The sequence below is a fragment of the Periplaneta americana genome, chromosome 16 (genome assembly GCF_040183065.1).
Source record: "Periplaneta americana isolate PAMFEO1 chromosome 16, P.americana_PAMFEO1_priV1, whole genome shotgun sequence".
Taxonomy (NCBI): Eukaryota; Metazoa; Arthropoda; class Insecta; order Blattodea; family Blattidae; genus Periplaneta; species Periplaneta americana.
In genome coordinates, this window is record NC_091132.1 from 169,955,887 (window position 1) to 169,974,834 (window position 18,948).

The 18,948-nt window shown below is 36.1% G+C and overlaps 1 protein-coding gene across 1 annotated transcript in view; it reads left to right on the top strand.

Annotated features, from left to right (window-relative positions):
• Positions 1-2,530: 2,530 nt before the first annotated feature.
• Positions 2,531-18,948, top strand: part of LOC138691893 (short-chain dehydrogenase/reductase family 16C member 6-like) — a 70,358-nt gene continuing 53,940 nt past the window's right edge. The window contains exons 1-2 of the mRNA XM_069814479.1: positions 2,531-2,676; positions 5,836-5,872. Of these exons, the coding sequence (XP_069670580.1) occupies positions 2,601-2,676; positions 5,836-5,872 (113 nt within the window). The 5' untranslated portion in view covers positions 2,531-2,600. The remainder of the gene's footprint in view (positions 2,677-5,835; positions 5,873-18,948) is intronic.

An 18,948-nucleotide genomic window follows, 5' to 3' on the forward strand; every position in this document is an offset into this window, starting at 1 on the left:
TCAGGTAATCTATGGCGAATCCTCGGCCTCATCTGCCCAAATACCATCTCGCTATCACCAATCTCATCGACGCTAAATATTAACCTCATACTTGATGCAGCGTCGTTAAATAATCAACTAAAAAAAGTACATTAAAAACTCTGGTCATTGCTGCTGTTAAATATTCAGTACAAATTCTCAGAAACCATTTCGATGAACAATGAACTCTAAAGATTTTTATGCTCGACCATGCCGAAATGTAGTAATTATACACCTGGTAGCAGCCCTTTAATGTACCTCATTAAAGTACGCCTATTCATTAAAGTTCAGGTTTTCCACCAATCAGAAAGCACCATTGTACAATATGAAAGCACAAGTATCGATTATTCTCGGATATACAGTCGAAAGACAACAATAAATCAATAAATCACCTATATTTGAAATAAAGTCAGTTCTGTTACTATAATAATTAGCGTTAATTGTAAATAATATTCAAATAAATTCAATTTGTCATCTCGTTTTTCAATGTCAAGGTCAATGTCGACATCTGTTTCTCGGAAAAAATGAATACTTTCGCGTCTGCGCACATCTCACAATTTACGAGATATTACACAAGATCAGTTCCGCTCCCCAGTCAGATAAGAATAACATGAATACTTATGAATAATTTCAAGTTAGAAATATGGTCGAGCATAAAAAGTCGTATGAAACTTGACTATAATGGTAATTAAGACGCTCGTATGAAAATTATAAAACTCGCTTGCGCTCGTTTCATAAGCATACTCGCGTCTTAATTACTACCATTATAAGCTCGTTGCATAATGTACTATTATAAACAGTGAAGTGATGAGAAATTATATTATTTATATTTCATTTGGCTTATATTGGACACTTATATACGTGTTATGTTGTGTATTGGAATTGTTTTCGTATTGTGTACATTGGGCAACCCTTTTCTTAAGGGCAGCTACCTTACGGTTAATATAGTAATAGTACATTATGCAACGAGCCTATAATGATAGTAATTGAGAATCGAGTATGGATATTTATGAAACGAGCGCAAGCGAGTTTCATAATTTTCATACGAGCTTCTTAATTACCATTATAGGCGAGTTTCATACGACTTTTTGTGCTCGACCATATTTCTAACTTGAAATTATTCAGATGTATACATTTTATTTGTACAGGGTGCGTCAGAAAGAACGGATGGATTTCACATGGCAAGAGAATTGTAAAGATTCATCAAATCAAAAATTTATTGTTATCAACATATTCACCAATACATGCAGTTTATTTATGGAAAACAACATTATCCATATGATGTCCTTGGCTTTCAATACAGGCATCGAGGCGTTTTCTGATGTTCGCCATCACTTTCACAGTCATAGCTGGTGCAATTGCCACGATTTCTTCACGAATCGCTGTCTTCAGTTCGTCCAGTGTATGTGATCGATGTTTACAAACTTACGCCTTCAAATGGTCCCAAAGAAAGAAGTCGCAGGGCGCGAGATCTTACCGCAGCCTCGGACAATCTCAGTGCAATAGAATTTCGTCCAGGTGATTTCTGCTTTAATGTTGAACCTGTGATACGAAATGAAGCCACCCACCGCAAAATTGTATTCCGAGTTAGAATCCTAGCGTGACATCCGATGTCGAAATGAGTCCTGAGTGGCGATCACAGACTCTTCACTTTTCAAAAATGTCTCTACGATGAAAGCACGTTGTACACCAGACCAACACCATGTTCTCAACTGAAACTGCATTCTCTGGCTGACCCAACAGTCGTGGTCCCCCTCACTATATCTCTCTCCTCGTTGCGTATCGACAGTTTGAAATCCATCCGTTCTTTCTGACGCACCCTTTATCTGACAAGATCGGAAGTGACCTTGTTCTAGGTCGTGAATTGTGAGATGTGCGCAGACGCGAAAGTATTGATTTTTTCCGAGGAACAATAATGTCATTGACCTTGACGTAGTCCCGTTAAACTTGATAATATTATAATATTATAACCTTGATTATTGAATTCGACATTGAAAAACGAGATGACAAATTGAATTTATTTGAATATTATTTACAATTAACGCTAATTATTATAGTAACAGAACATAACCTTCTGCGACAGTATTGGATTTCCTGCCTCCGTGACTTTTCGCTAATTCTCTTTCGATTGCATATCCGAGAATAATCGATACTTGCGGTTTTATAACGGTAGAAAGCTGACCTGTCATTGGCTGAACAGTTGTAACCTGAGTCGTCATTGGCTGAAAGACCTGACCTTTAATGAGTAGGTGTACTTTAATGACATGCATTAAAGGTCTGCTACCAGGTGTATAATTACTACATTTCGGCATGGTCGAGCATAAAATAAATTGTATTTTAGTTACGAAGTTCACTTCCAGACCTCTCAGTATTAACTCTCGGACTTCTGGGGTCCGCGGACCACAATTTTAAGATTAGTGCCTCAGTGCGATTTCTATTGCCCGTCAACGAGGCAGGTGACGCGAACCGACTGGACGCGGGGGTAGGGGGGCGCTCGCCTTGCCGGCCGTACCAGGAAAACCGGCGAAATTCCGACGTGGATAAAAGATCGGTCCGCTGCGCTGACGGCCATTTCACTCGCTATGGAGGGCTGCAGTGTGGTGGTCGCTGTGGTCGTCTGCTTCCTGACAGGTCCGGCACATCCCGCCACGTCCAACGGTAAGTCCTGATACAGCCTCTAACAAAGACAGTTGAAGCAATAGATATGCTAAAAGACTGAAAACCAAAGCCGTAGTTTAGATGTTAATCACTTAACACTGGAGATAAGGGGGTGCGAATAGACGGGTGGGGAGATGCGGGGATCGTCTCCCCCCCCCCTCGGAGAATCTGATGTCCCCTGCGAGGGACGACATGGATTCCGTTCAAGTGCAACATTTACAGGTTTTCTGTATTTTATATGTTACTCATGTTACCAATCTTCTACAGAGGAAATTCTCCTCAAAATATGTGACTGGTTCTCAGTCAATAAATTAATATTAAATTGTAACAAAACTAACATAATTCGATTTAAATCCTGTGCAAATTCAACCTCGCAAATTTCAAGCGCAATAATTAACAACAGATCTCTATTAGAAACAACAACCAAATTTCTTAGCCGCAATCTTCAGTGGTTTTTAAATTAAATTCACACGAAAACCGCCCACGCTATTGAAATACGCCACAGGGATAAATTATTCTTTGTTACATATTCTATCGATATGGACAAAAATCACGATCCTACTCGCAATAGTTACCGAATAAGAGGGTGTTAAACATTTGGGAAAAAAAATTCTTTGAAAAAATATGAACTTTCTGCCAATATAGTAGGCCTATTACAGTTTTCTGTTACATAAGACATGAGATATTCGCTCTAAAAATCTGCAAGGTTATTTCACTTCCACCCTGTATGTTAATCAATAATTTATTAAGCCTATAATACCCACAGTAAATATTTTACTTCTGTGTTTTCAAACTTGCGCAATTACAATTTGGCGAGGCATGAACCAGAGTGATGAATGTAATTTTGAGATTGAAATTTGAATTTGATTGTGAATACAGTTAGGTTTAACGGAAAAGGAATTAACTTCGATTCGTGACATTTAAAGGAATTAGATTTGCATACCACGCTAGCTAATGCTCTGCAAATCAGAAAATACGCCTCCATTCACACACTGTGGATTGCCGAGATATGCCCTGAAACTAAACACAGTTCAAATTATTTATCGCTTAACTGAAGCACCTCTTGAGCCACTGCTTTGTTCTGGTTAAATATGAAGTATTTTATAATATAGATAACGTAGTAATAGCAACTGTAATGTCACCAAAATACTTCAGAAAACCGACGCCACAAAATAAGACAGTCCTGTAACTAGAAACCATGAGAGTACAAGGTAAAATTATAAGGCACCAAGGCGTGGTATGTTTCAGATTAAGGGAACCTAAACCATGAAATATAATTAACATTTTATCTTTGGATTTTTACTGCATTATATTCTCTGAATTATCTTCTTTCCAAAGGGACATGAAACATACAGGACATATCAAAAGTCCGGTAACACTTTCAATATTTTATTACACAAATGATAGCACTTTCAGACACACGTCAGTTTAAAGTCAAACTCTCAAAGTTCTGTTTACACCTTACAGAGATTCAATGAGTGAACCACGAGTGACTCGGCAGATGTCCAAACGATAATCAAACTCTTCCCATATCCTTTTCAACATATCCTCTGTGACCGTGGCGGCAGCTTCTCGAATTCTGGTTTTTAGTTCCTCTAAATCACATGGCAAAGGCGGTACAAACACACGGTCCTTTACGTACCCCCATAGAAAAAAGTCACATGCAGTCATATCGGGTGACCTTGGTGGCCATGTCATGAACATCTGTCCCTTACTCCAGCGCGTCCTATCCAACGATCAGACATCTCAGGTAAGCACGAACTGCATTGTGGAAATGTGGCGGAGCCCCATCTTGCTGAAAGATGAAATCGTCATCGAGATCTTGTCTAAGTTGAGGCACCAACCATTGCTCCAACATGTCCAGATATGAATGTCCAGTCACAGTAGCCTCAATGAAGAAGAAAGGTCCGTACAGTTTTCGTTGTGACAACGCGCAGAAAACATTCACCTTTGGTGAATCACGCTCATGTTCAATGATTCTGTGAGGTTTCTGTGTACCCCAAACACGACACTTGTGCTTGTTAATTTTCCGAGTCACTCGTGGTTCACACTTGAATCTCTGTAAGGTGTAAAACGAACTTTGAGAGTTTGACTTTCAACTCACGTGTGTTTGAAAGTGTTATCATTAGTAGTTTTTGTGTAATAAAATATTGAAAGTGTTACCGGACTTTTAATATGCCCTGTATAACTTATACCGCTCACTTCTAAAGAGTTAAAAAAGTTTTGTAACAATTCGCCATATGCAGTTGAGATGTGCTAAAAATTTTGAAGATCCTTTTTCGTAAATCTATATTTTTTGTACAAAATGCACTTTCCCTCAGTTTGCATCCCTCAAACTTTCTTTTTGCTTGACTTATGACCCAGGCATTTTGTTAAATTTAAATTTAGAGAGGAGGTAACCCTAAAAATGTTTAAAAAATAATATCATAATTTCTATTATATAATAATTCATATTTTCAAAATTAAATCATTTTCTTTTTCAAAAAGCTCTGTTAAATTAACGCCACAAATGCCAGAAATAAGCCGTAAAGGATTCGATTACTGTACTCTTGTTAGTTTATGAGGAAAGGTGTATTAAGAACCAGCAAATTCACACAATCTGGGCTAAGAGAGGAGGTGCGGGCTCTCTTCTTAAGCGCGCGTGATATTCTATTTGCCTTCCTCAATAAAATCTTCCTGCTTAATCTTTTTATTATGGCTCAGATTACAAGAGGCTTTTAGGTTAGGTTTGTTCTTGTTGGTGAGATAGTTTGTTTTGCGTTCTTAAGATCACTTTAGCGGATGTTAAGCTACATCAGGAGGTACTTTCCTTCTAATTAATTTTTGAACATGTTTCTCTCGCAACTTCAAATCGGGCAAAGACGATAGATTTTATACGGCGGTAAATACCCCACGTTCAACTTCGGGCTGAATTAACTCTCCAGCTAAATAAAATATTCCTAGCACTCCGTTGCCATTCACGATGACAATAAGTGAACGCATACCCGCTGCACTCTTTTGTACGTATGAATCTGGTGACCGGTAACATTATAAAACGCTTTTAATATTTTAACTGCACAATGCAAGGGATTCAGCAAAAGGCCAGACATTATATTACAAAATATTCGCTTTGCTTTCTTAAATAAATGTATTGATTCCTTGTTTTCTAATTTGTTTCAGGTCAGACTTTGGCTGCTATGATTCACAACCCGGTCCAGTAAGTATTACACCGCGGAGCAAATCTGAGCGCGGAATGCATACATCAACCACGACCAAGTAATGATGTTCATTGCAGTAATAATAATAATAATAATAATAATAATAATAATAATAATAACAGTAATAATAATAATAATAACTATAATAATAATAATAATAGTAATAATAATAACTGTAATAATAATAATAATAGTAATAATAATAACTGTAATAATAATAATAATAGTGATAATAATAGTAATAATAATAGTGATAATAGTAATAATAACAGTAATAGTAATAATAATAATAGTAATAATAATAATAGTAATAATAATAATAGTAATAATAATAATAATAGTAATAATAATAGTAATAATAATAATAATAGTAATAATAATAATAATAATAATAATAATAGTAATAATAATAATAATAACAGTAATAACAGTAGTAATCATAATAATAATAATAGTAATAAAAGTAGTAGTAATAGTAACTATAATAATAATAATCATAATAATAGTAATAATAACTGTAATAATAATAATAATAGTAGTAATAATAATAGTAATAATAATAATAGTAGTAATAGTAATAATAATAATAATAATAATAATAACATTAATAATAATAATAGTAGTAATAATAATAGAGGTAATATAATAATAATAATATTAATATTAATAATAATAAATTTATGCAAGAAATGTGAAACTTCATGCCGGACATGACGTCATAACAAAAGCTGACTCTCATTGAACTAATCGAAAGCAGCTCTACATGTGGGGTTGCTATAACAACGAGTTATCAATATTATTGTACTGAATAAGTTATGTACAGCAATAGTTTCATGATATGTTAAATTCTAGTTGTATGTTAGTTATAGTTATAATCAGATATCCTACTAATTGGAACACGTGTTCTGTAGTAGTGAATTTCTTAAATAAATAAATTAAGCCTATTAGGCCTACTATATAACACTGTATATTGAATTTATTAATGTAGTGTTATATTTACTCTATAATTTGCCAATTATAGCTACATTTTACATTTTGGCTATGATATCTATACTTAACTCTTTTAAATTTATTTTTATTTGGTATTTTTCATTTATATCTATATCTGTGTCTTTTATTTATTTCATTTTTAATTTATAATTACACTTGTATCTTGCATTTGTATCTGTTTTATCTCTTTTTTTCATGTTATCTGCAATTCAATGTTTTTTCCAGAGGATTCTCCATGTCTCTAATATACCTTTTTGTGACACGTATATTTTCCTCATTTCGTTTAAAAAACTCCACAAAATTCTCAAAATCATTCTCAGTATCCATTTTGAAAATGAGTGGTCACTTAAGGGTACAGATCAGCTCACTTAAGCAATCACTCATTATGTGAATGAGGGACAACTATGAATTAGAAATGAGTATAAGTAACCACTTAAGGGTTCACTCATTTATAAGTGGCGACTATGAATTCCGCCCTTAAACTCACAAGGCTTGTAGCTTGTAATTACATTTGCTGTTTCTCTCTCGCTCTATCAGCCATGTCTGTTTTGTAAGACATTGCAATTTGTGGGTGCGCATGACAGCTGTCGTGTGGTTGTTGGTTGCTACGGATGCCACAGAAAAAAAATAACTGCCGGTTATATACAATAATTAAGTTTTATACGACAACATTGCGCTGTACTACACGGTTGAGGTAGCCAGAAGGGGAACGGTAACATTCAACTGGAGGAAGATACGAGGAACTTGTAAGAGACTTAGTAAGCGCCATCTTGGGCATATTATACTGGCGCAGTGTGCAGAAAACGCAAACCACCTTCTTATACCATTGACGCTGTACATTGTATCACCAACCAAAGCTTATGTATATTAATAACAACATTTATAAAGGAGTTCTGTGGGTGAGAAGACTGTGGAAATCCCCTGGACGTTATGCAACACTTACACCACACGCCGTAACATGGGTCCTGTCCTTGACTTTGTGGGTCACGTCATCCTTCCCCAATGCGTCCAGCATGTCTCAGACAAGAACAAAAGAAAGACTATTTCAAAAAGTTACCTGCATATTTGAATTCTACGCACTTATTCGCTTAAAATTCTAACACGCATATCATTTTATATGCACAGTATGGTTTTGTAGTATTAAATCGTAACTTTCAAGTCATAAAAAGTCTTGCGAGAACCTGAATATCACGTAAGATGTAAATGAAGAACAGCAAACATTAAAACTCCGTATTTTCTTCTACAAAATGATATTGCACTAAGTTCGCTAGCATTTTCAGTTACAGAATGTAATATTATTTTGTAGGAAAACGTAAGGAGTTTTAATGTTCGCTGTTTTCATATATATACAAAGACATCATTTTATTTTTACTTCAATTCTTATTGTACCTGAGTTTTTGAATGTACTTCACTCCCACCCCTTCTACTAATGAAGTTCCAACTGTCTTCTACACACAGATCCAAGACCGCATATAGTAAACAGCACTGAGTTAGTGAGTATAGTACGTTCCAGAAATATATTCGCGTTTTCCAGTGACGAAAGAGCTTTCAATATTGAATCATATTTTCGCACAGGTACTGTCCGTTTGCCTACGTCGCATCCCGATTTCCCCCACCTGCTTCTGCTCGGCCCTCTGTAAAAGCAGGCCTGTCTTAGCTATTTTCTGAAATCATTAATTTCTGTTACGAATTGGACGTTTACGTAATATTATACAAATGTTTAAATTAACTTAAATAAAAGGGCCTCGTTAAGTAATTGTCACGTGATTTCCCCCCTTTCTACGACCCTGCGGCATAACCACTTGGACGGACAGTAGATAGCATGTCTGAATAATTTTATCTGTGCGGGTCGGGCAGAAGTGAAGATTGAATTTACAGTACGTAAGGTACTCTTTTATAGACTAGGTTACTAGTACGAAGGACGAAACTGGTAATTGGAATTAGATGCAATAGTCTACAGTGCGATAATATGCACAAAAGAACTGATGCCTGTATCGAAATGAACGGCCACCATTTTCAAAAATGTGTTTAAATATCCATATTATGATTATTTTTCAATTTAACTTCATTCTCTATATTGTACAGTTCGTGAGTAAAAACACTCATTGTTAATATAGTACTGTATTAAGATTAAACAAAATCCTAATGAAAATTATCGAACTCAAAATCGCGATATATCCTAGTTTACGTAAATGGATAAACTACTTTTCTTCCCTCCTGTATCTAGTAGAGTGATTTGTTTTTGTTTTACGCCAGTATCATCGAACTCCAGTCATGGTAGGGGGTAACAATCTGTGTTTCCGGTTCTCCAAAGGTATAACCAGGTTAATATTAAAAGTGTTAGTAAAAATAAAATGATGTCCCTGTATATATATATAGGGTTGCCAACTTTTTTCGAAGTAAATACGGGAGATTGAGAAATTTACAAAATTTCACATAGAAAATAGACAAATTATTGGGTTCAGTTACTAAAGAACAAGTTTATATAGGCGTAAGGTTACAGAGTGAGTCTAACGCAGCACCGGCAACAGGGTTTAAGTCCCAGTCGCATTTGTTGCATTTACTATTCGTCTTCTAAAAATGCGACAACCACATTGGACTTCAGAAACGAAGTGGTAATGGAGAAAATGAAATCAGAGATGTGTTTGAACTAATCTGAATTTAAATGAAATGCTAATGGCATGGGCAATGTTAAAAAAGGTATTGAGCAATAGATGTTCAGGAATTGATTTCAAAGAGTTGGTGCAATTCATGGAAGTTAAGTGCACAATTTCTTCTAATTGATTTATATAATTCCATCGCATACTGTAAATTGTGAGCGAGGATTTAGTTGCAGGAATCTTGTAAAAACTGGAATCAGAAACCGCCTTTCAATAAAAAGAGCTAGCACTCTGCTAACAATAAATCTTGAAGGGCCTACTAGTAAAGAATTACAATGTTTAGAGTGCCCATAAAATAACGTATTTTAATGTGATGTAAATTCAGCATTAATTGATTCTAACATACCTACGTCTAATGATTTACCAACATAAGTATATGTAGAGTGTGGTAAGATGGATTGAAAGTAGTAAAACTGCACGAAACAAATTGTATAACTCTTTGTATCTGCATACTTTATTAATTTTATCTTTCTGCACAATTATTTATAATATTGCACAAGCATTTCGCAAATTTGCACAAATATAATTGTTCATTTCTGTATTTTTGCGACAATTATTTATTTTGAGACTTAAACCCTGATCGGCAGCGGTGTGCGCTGATCCCACACGCTTATTTATAAAGACAATTCAAAATTATGTGATAAGAACGGGCGGATTCATTTGCACTAAAACGCCAAAATATTCGTACGTACTAAAATAAAAAACAATATGCTCCATTAAAATGGAAAACAAAAAGTATTTTATTTGAAGCAATTTACTATTATTCCTTATTTTTCTGCTGTAATTAGGCCTACATAAGAATAATGTTTCACATCAGATGTTAACGTTGCTGTCTTTCAAGCACTGCTTAGATTAAAATAGGCTCAGATCCTTCGCCGGTCTAAATCGGACCCATTATCATACGAACTTCCTGAATCAAAACGGTTTGTAAAACCAAATACTAAAGTTACCGTACGACGTTTTTGTGCATCACCGTATATTAAGGGGAAAGGATGGTATTTTTTTAAACTTTTTCCCTATTTGGTGTAAAATATTAATTTTTTGTATGTAGAGAGCTCATAGCTCGGTTTGGAAGTTAATACCGAAAAGACGAAGTATATGATTATTTCTCGTGAGCAGAATATTGTACGAAATGGAAATAAAAAAATTGGAGATTTATCCTTCCAAGAGGTGGAAAAATTCAAATATCTTGGAGCAACAGTAACAAATATAAATGACACTCGGGAGGAAATTAAACGCAGAATAAATATGGGAAATGCCTGTTATTATTCGGTTGAGAAGCTCTTATCATCCAGTCTGCTGTCAAAAAATCTGAAAGTTAGAATTCATAAAACAGTTATATTACCGGTTCTTCTGTATGGTTGTGAAACTTGGACTCTGACTCTGAGAGAGGAACATAGGTTAAGAGTGTTTGAGAATAAGGTGCTTAGGAAAATATTTGGGACTAAGCGGGATGAAGTTACAGGAGAATGGAGGAAGTTCCACAACACAGAACTGCACGCATTGTATTCTTCACCTGACATAATTAGGAACATTAAATCCAGACGTTTGAGATGGGCAGGGCATGTAGCACGTATGGGCGAATCCAGAAATGCATATAGAGTGTTAGTTGGGAGACCGGAGGGAAAAAGAGCTTTAGGGAGGCCGATACGTAGATGGGAGGATAATATTAAAATGGATTTGAGGGAGGTGGGGTATGATGATAGGGACTGGATTAATCTTGCTCAGGATAGGGACCGATTGCGGGCTTATGTGAGGGCGGCAATGAACATCCGGGTTCCTTAAAAGCCATTTGTAAGTAAGTAAGTAAGTAAGTAAGTAAGAGAGCTTATAGCTGTGGCAACTCAACTAAATAAAAATATTTTGAAGAAAAAAATTACTTGAGGGCCCAAATTTGAAAAAAAAAATATATATATATATCTATATACCCAATGCAGGATTGTACTAAAACCGATATATCTAAACCGTTTTTAAAGATAGATTCAAACAGTTATTTGCAATGTATTTGCAAAAGCATGTTCTACAAACTGTCTGTAACAGAATTTTTATATTAGTCCCTACGTTTGTAAAATAAACAATTACAATTTAATAACAATTTTCTGATTTCCTTTCTTGCAAACAAACGGACGTAGTTTTAAAATGAGATTAATTAACAAAATTCTGTTACAGAGAAAAATAGTCTAAAGAATGTGTGTTCTAAATTTCATGCATGTATCTTTAATAGTTCAGAAATTATATCCGTTTTTGTCTGGCAATGTAGCAAAAAAAAAATGAAGTTACCGGAAACAACGATAAAAGCGGGAGTGTGATTTAAAAATCCATAGCGCAGGAAGTTTAAAAATGACGTCTCAACATCCGATAAGGGCACCAATACCCACAAAATTTTATGCAATGCATTCCACACATATCAAAGGGTATTTTAAAGAAAAAAATTTTTTTTGAAAATTAAATTTACCGGAAACAACAATAAAAGTGGGCGAGTGATTTAAAAATCCATAACGCAGGAAGTTTAAAAATGGCAAGTCAACATCCTATAAGGACACAAATACCCACAAAATGTTATGCAATGCATTCCACACATTTGACAGAGTATTTTAAAGAATTTTTTTTTTTTTTTGGAAAATTTATTCATTTTTCACCAAAAAATACCATCCTCTGCCCTTAAGCATTTTGAAGTGCCTTTTAAGGTTAATATTTTTCTAACGCATTTTATGAAAAAATGTGGGGTATCAATAAAGATAGAATATAGGGTAGTCAAAAAATTTTCACAAGGGCTCACTCACAAACAAAATTCTGTGGTTCCAAGACGAAACGTGACGCCTCCAACTTTTGACGAAAATAAGATTTTGCGATATGTTGTGAATTCCGGTGGTACCCGTATTGCAGTCTTATTTTTCTGTGCTACCAAACATGATCCTATGGTTGTATGCAGTCCTTCAGACTTTAAATTCTCGCTCCTGAAAAATTCCTAGAAATGACGTCACATTTTGACTTGGACCACAGAGTTATGGACATTGTTTTGTAAGGAGAGTGTCTTAGACTTTTGAGAAGTGCTGTACACTGAGGGACATAATTGTTAGCGGGCGAAAATGTTTCAAGATCTGTAGCAGTTCACAACAGCCTATAGTTTTAATTCCTTCTCAACATAGATATGTAATATTTAAACAGAAAAGCGAAGCGAATATCTCGACAACATAGGGGCTATTCCATCTCAAATCGACTGAAATATAGAGAAAATTGACCTTGCAATTTTTAAATACAATGAAACTTTTTTGTACGTAGAGAACTGTGATAAAATGCTTTGTGCAAAGTTTGAGGCATCAGAACTTCATAGTGTTTAAATTAAAAATATTTAAATTTATCATATTTTCATAAAATTAGTAACTTTAAACTGTTGTAGCTCCGAAACCCTTTCACCCAATGATCAAAATCATGGTTTATTTTGATGCTGAGAAGTTAAAGTTTATATTGGCATGGAAATAGTTTTTCTTACTTTTTATGGAAATGGAGAAATTTAGATTTTTCTTCATTAAGACGCCTTTGACCATGACAAAATATTTTTAAAATATATGGTTAGATTCCGCATTGAAAGTACAAATAAACACATATTTTTAATGGTGCACCGTTGATAAGAAAGTATTGAAAATATCAAATAAAGAAAAATAGTACGCGCGTGAACTAACCAGCTGGCTGTGAGACGGGAGCTAGCCGAGACAAGCAAGGCCAGGAGACATACATGAGATGTTTCGTCTAGTAGCGCATAGCTGGGCTAGCTTTATCACAAGTTTTCATAAACACAGGAGTAAAATGATACGTAACGCTCGCTTATCTTCAGCTCTCGGCCAGTGCGTGCAGTACTGCGCCGTTCAAGTCTAGGCGTGTGAAAATAATTTATTTAATACCCTCGAAACTTATTGCCGTACCACTAAGCAAACAATGCCGAAGTCCTCCTTAATAATGCAAGGTTTTTCCCCAATATTTTTTTACATTTTTACAAATGGGCAAAAAGCCTAAAAGTAGGTAAAATCAGATTATCTGTCTCTCTGTGTACAATAAAAATAAGGATTACTTCTTAACATACCCTACCAAATGTCAGCTACAAAATCAGCTCCCGTACAATGTTCTGCAGTAAATGGTTCCAGAGTTCTGAGCGCTGAAAGAGGCTTGTTTTTATAAAATACGCTAAATTTGTCGCTCAATAGTACGAAAACCGTTTGACTTTCGATAGTATATTTTTGAAAATGCACTCCACCTTGTATAAGTAGGGAAAAAATTAGAGTATAAAAAATGCGAGGTTTTTTACTGATCGATTTCACATGGAATGGCCCGTACGTATGTATCAAAACTTTTAGCTCGGAGCATGCGCAGTTTAGCATTCTTTGACTTTGAAAAAAACTGGAGTCGCTAGACTATTAGGGTCCGCGTCCCTCACCGCACATGCGGTTCAACTTTGAGCGTCTTTAAGTATACAAATCATGGAGAGAATTTGACAGAAGGCAACACGGGCAATGCGCGTTTTCTTTGTTTTGCTGCAGGCACGACGGGGCGGATGACTACTGCGACGCGCTGTGCGAGATGCTGAAGAGTCAGTTATGCACACCAGAAGACACGAACCCGGACTGTCTCCTCGCTGAGACACATGTCTACCCGCCTTCCAAGTTCAGGTCTCACAGGGCTGTCACCGTGCTGACACCAAAGGGCTGCGACGTCCACAGCACGGAGCAGCGCTGCGAGAAAAGAACCAAGACCTTCACTGAGCTGCCCTTGTGACGCAAGTGGTGCATTGTGGGTAGCGACGAGCTGGAGCGGACAGGAAACTGATGTTGAGAAATAAAACTGTGGAGTGATTGCACAAAGGTGCTGCACTATCTGTGAGCTTATGGCTGTGAGAGTTCATTACGTGAAGAAACCAAAGATAAATACAACGTATTTCACTGAAATCTTTATTTTTGTTCCTGTTCAGTGATCCTTACTTTTTACAGAGCTTTTCATTTGTAGATTTATCATTTACACCCAACAACTGCCTATTGCTTGCCTATGCAGCGCTGACAACCAGACAAGCTGGGCGACATGAGTTTAAGGATTTAGCCATCTAGGCAGTTATCTGCATTCATCTCACAGTCCGGGGAAACCACGTGACTATCAAAAGTGGGGCTGAAAAATACGCACAAGTGCAGCGTCACAGACTCAATCCTGCGTTTCCCCTTCAAGTAATCACTTTTATCTCAGTGGTTTTTCTAAGTACTGCAACTGTAGTGATATAACCATATACACATAAAGTGTTACAAGCTGATATCTCTTAAATGGATCAATATAACTAAATGCTGATTTTTCCTGCATTTTTCGGAGGAGAGGCCTTCATGACAGTTTCATGGACATTTAATTTCAGCGTGCCCCAAATGGGGTTCCGGGGGAGTAACTTCAGAATTTTAAATAACTTTTAGATATTTTGATTGTCCTAAACAAATTAAGCAACTTTTGTTTAAAACTTTTTTTTTCTAAAATGAAATTCTGAAATGATATAGGGTGTTTGAAACCCGATAGATGAATAATAATAAACCAAGCTATAACTTTACATAATTTTATTAATTGCTCAAAATAACCTGAACTAACATCTAAACACATAGTAAATATTTTCTAAAAAAATTTTACTTCCATTTATTTCAGAATTGTGATTTCGAAGCCACCTCAACTCTCAAATATGTTACTTGCGTTGTTGGTTGTTTAGCGTGGCTCTTGTTTCGTTGGTAGTCCGTCATGAGCTCATGACAATTCCAGGAGATAAAATTCAATCTGTAGCTTAATTTTCTTCACGTCTGTCTGTCCGCCTCCAAATTATTTTATGTTATAACATTTTATATTGCTATTTGTATTATCATTTTTATTAGCAATTTTTATTTTTTATTTCTGTGTGTTAAGGTTTCCTGAAAGTGATTTTGTTTAAAATAATCATAGTTTAGCCTTTCTTTGAGATGCTCAGTGTACTAAAAGTGGTGTTCGAATATAATATTTGAATTTCAATAAATAACCGAAATTAGATTTATTAGTTTTTACTTGGTTATTTAACAACACTGTATCACTACTAGATTATTTAGCGTCGATAGGATTGGTGATAGCGATATGGTATTTGGCGAGATGAGGCAGAGGATTCGCCATAGACTGCCTTACCATTGGAAAGAACCCAACCAGGAAAACGAACCCACGCCCCAGCGCAACTCCTGATCGGCAGGCAAATGCCTTGGCCGACTGAGCTACGCCGTTGGAAAATTATATATAGATCAATCAGTGTTTATAGTAGAAACTTTTCGCTGTTATGAAATCACTGTTCCGTGTTTCGTTTGGTAAAGAACTAATTCATACAAGTACACACACAAGCACATTTAAGCAGTTACCATGGTAACGAATTCTGTCTACTTACAGGTCCGCGATGAATGACGTGTTATCCTGGTGCAGGCAGATTGACTTGAATGCTGTACAATCCGTAGCCACACCATCACAGTAACGAAACCCACTTGGCATTGTCTTTCGTTGAAACGAGCCTCAAGCACTATCCAATGTGTGTCAACACGATTTACACTAATTTCTTCGTTATATTATAATCAAGAAATAACGCAAGCTCTGCGTAATAACACACATTTAGCTCAAACATCTTAAAAACACACGTAGTACGCATTTAACCTCCGCAACACAAGGGACGCCACTTTTTGTAGCAAACACTGAACACACTTTGATTGTGGATGCTGTCAGGGACTAGCCACAGTCCAGCTAAAACACTATCTAAATCATTTTTTAACTTGATTTCCTTTCGAAAGCTTGAATTTCCTTCGTTTTACAAACGCCTGCACTTCATCGGAACTCTCACTACAATCAAACGTTTGCATAAAACATCAGACTGTCGACAGCGATCCGCCTTCCGAACCCCTCGGCGGACACACGCGGCCAGTACTGATAGACAGGACGCGGGTACGTACAGCCGGGGCTGTTCTCCCTAATAGCCTGCACCCCCTGCGAAGTAAATTGATAACCCATTAAAACTTATAATCGGGCCGTTAGTTCTGTTATTTGTACAACTATTTCGTATTACATTGTTTGTAATTGAACCCCGGTCTGCAGATATTATAAGGCCTGGTTAGCTGTGCATTTAGTATTCACGCTCTTTATTTTAACCGGAAGAATAAAGCTGGGGTGGTGGGAATATTCAGAAAAGTTAATCCTGCATTGAATTGACTTCTTTTGTACAACACTGAGAAAAAGGTTTCATTAGGTTAATACCACAGTCTACTATATACAGTCGTGAAGCTCAATATGTAGTAAATATGCAAACATGGATAGTTGCCCACCACTAGGATCGCTACTATCGCCTCATCATCGCAGATCTCTCTCCTAGCAGCCGACAAAATATGTTACACTTTCGTTGTGTTCTTTTGGAAAAATTAACACCTTCCTTCCATTATTGAAATATTAAATGCATTAAGTTAATTTATTATTTTAATGAAGTATATTAAATTCCACCATAAACTCGAAGATACCTGCAAGAAATAGGTTAATATTATTTTTGTTTGTGCAAAACGAACTGAAATTTACTATAATCGCTTCACTCATTCAAAATTATAGCGATAATTAACTATGAAACCAATAAATATTAATTTGCATTTCCCTTTATAACAATAATAATGGAAATATGAATTAATGGATTGGTACGTGTACCGGTACTTGTAGTGTAGGCTTACGTAGTTGAGGTTAAGCAATAATAATCACACCAGAATTGGAAATAAAACGTGATCAATAAATTTTATTGTAACAGACTTTTTCTACGTCTTCAGTAAAGTAACAAATAAAAATAACAACAAAATTGACAGCTATAATTAAAAACATATCCTGTGAAAAAAAAAAGTAGGCCTAAGCAATAATAATCCCACCAGAATTGAAATAAAACGTGATCAATAATTTCATTAAAACAAACTTAATTTTTCTACGTCTCTAGTAAAATATTATTATTCCAATTATTGTATTTTAGCCATTAACATTTTCATTACAACCAATAACGAACATTTCACAAGCATCAATGTGAAATACGCAACGAGCTAGCACTCGATGGAAATACGATTCAGTCCAAAGTCGACCGTGGACAGTCTATTGTTTCTAGTTGCTAACCGCTTGGAACGCTTTATCACGAGATTTGCAAAAAATCACCTCAAGCTTCGCGACTGTATATAGTGGACTGTGTTAATACCACAGTCTATTATATACAGTCACGAAGCTTCAGCTGATGAAAGTAGGCCTACTAGCAGGGGCGGCTTTCGAAGGGGGGCTGCGGAGCTGCAGCACCCCCAGACATTTGTGGCTCTTGTCTCGTTTTATGTTGTGAAATACATTTATTATACAGTCTCTATTTAGCGGCTCGAATGTTTTTAAATTTCGCTCTCATTGACATGCACGCAATCGTTAGTGAAGTCACTTCCTCCCCTGGTGCTGCCAGAGCGAAGCCAGAGACAAGGACTATGGGTGAAGCCACTTCCTCCCCTGGAGCTGCCAGTCTCGTCTCGGATGCTTTGCGCGTTAGTTTTACCCCTCCCCCTGCTGCCCCTTGCCATGAATCCAGAGTTTCCAGGCGCTGCAAAATTTGCAGCAGTTTGTCAGTAGCGCGCAGTTTTAAATACATTTTCTTTAACGTTGTGAGTATAACAAGTGCGACAATGTTTAATTCTGTACAGTATTTACAGTCTATTCAGTTCAGTGCCTTAACAATTCAGGAGAAATGTGAAATTAAGTGCCCATCAGTTGAATCTCATAATGGAAAGAGCCGCTAAACAAAATACAAAGGCTCGCATATTTTTTGCTGATTTATCCAGTATCCCTGCTTTCTTCTCTCGATCTCCACTCAGTCTGTATTAGATTAATGTGTTTCAAAGACAATTCCATCAGCTGGGCAACAAGATGGATTTTTAAAATGAGAACAGTAAATGTTGTTCATGAGAAGAAGGAGCCATTGCTAGAATGTTTTCAAAATATAATAGAATCTGAAACATGTAACAACATCACAATAAATGAGGCAAGCGCCCTGGTGCGTACTCTTGAAGATCCTGAATTCAATTTCTGGCTCAGTTGTTTTCATTTACTGATGTATCATGTAGATATATTATACAACCAACTACAACATCGCCAGTTAGATATTTCTAAGGTTCAAATCTGCATATAAGAAATTAAATTATGGTTTACTCGTATTTCACGACACTCGCAACTGCAGGGGTTATATCAGCTTCGCCGGTGTGCCGGAATTTTGTCCCGCAGGATTCTTTTAAATGCCAGTAAATCTACTGACATGAGCCTGTCTCATTTAAACACATTTAAATGCAATCGACCTTGGCCGGGATCGAACCCGCAACCGACTATGCTACCGAGGCCGATTCTGTATATCAAGCTTT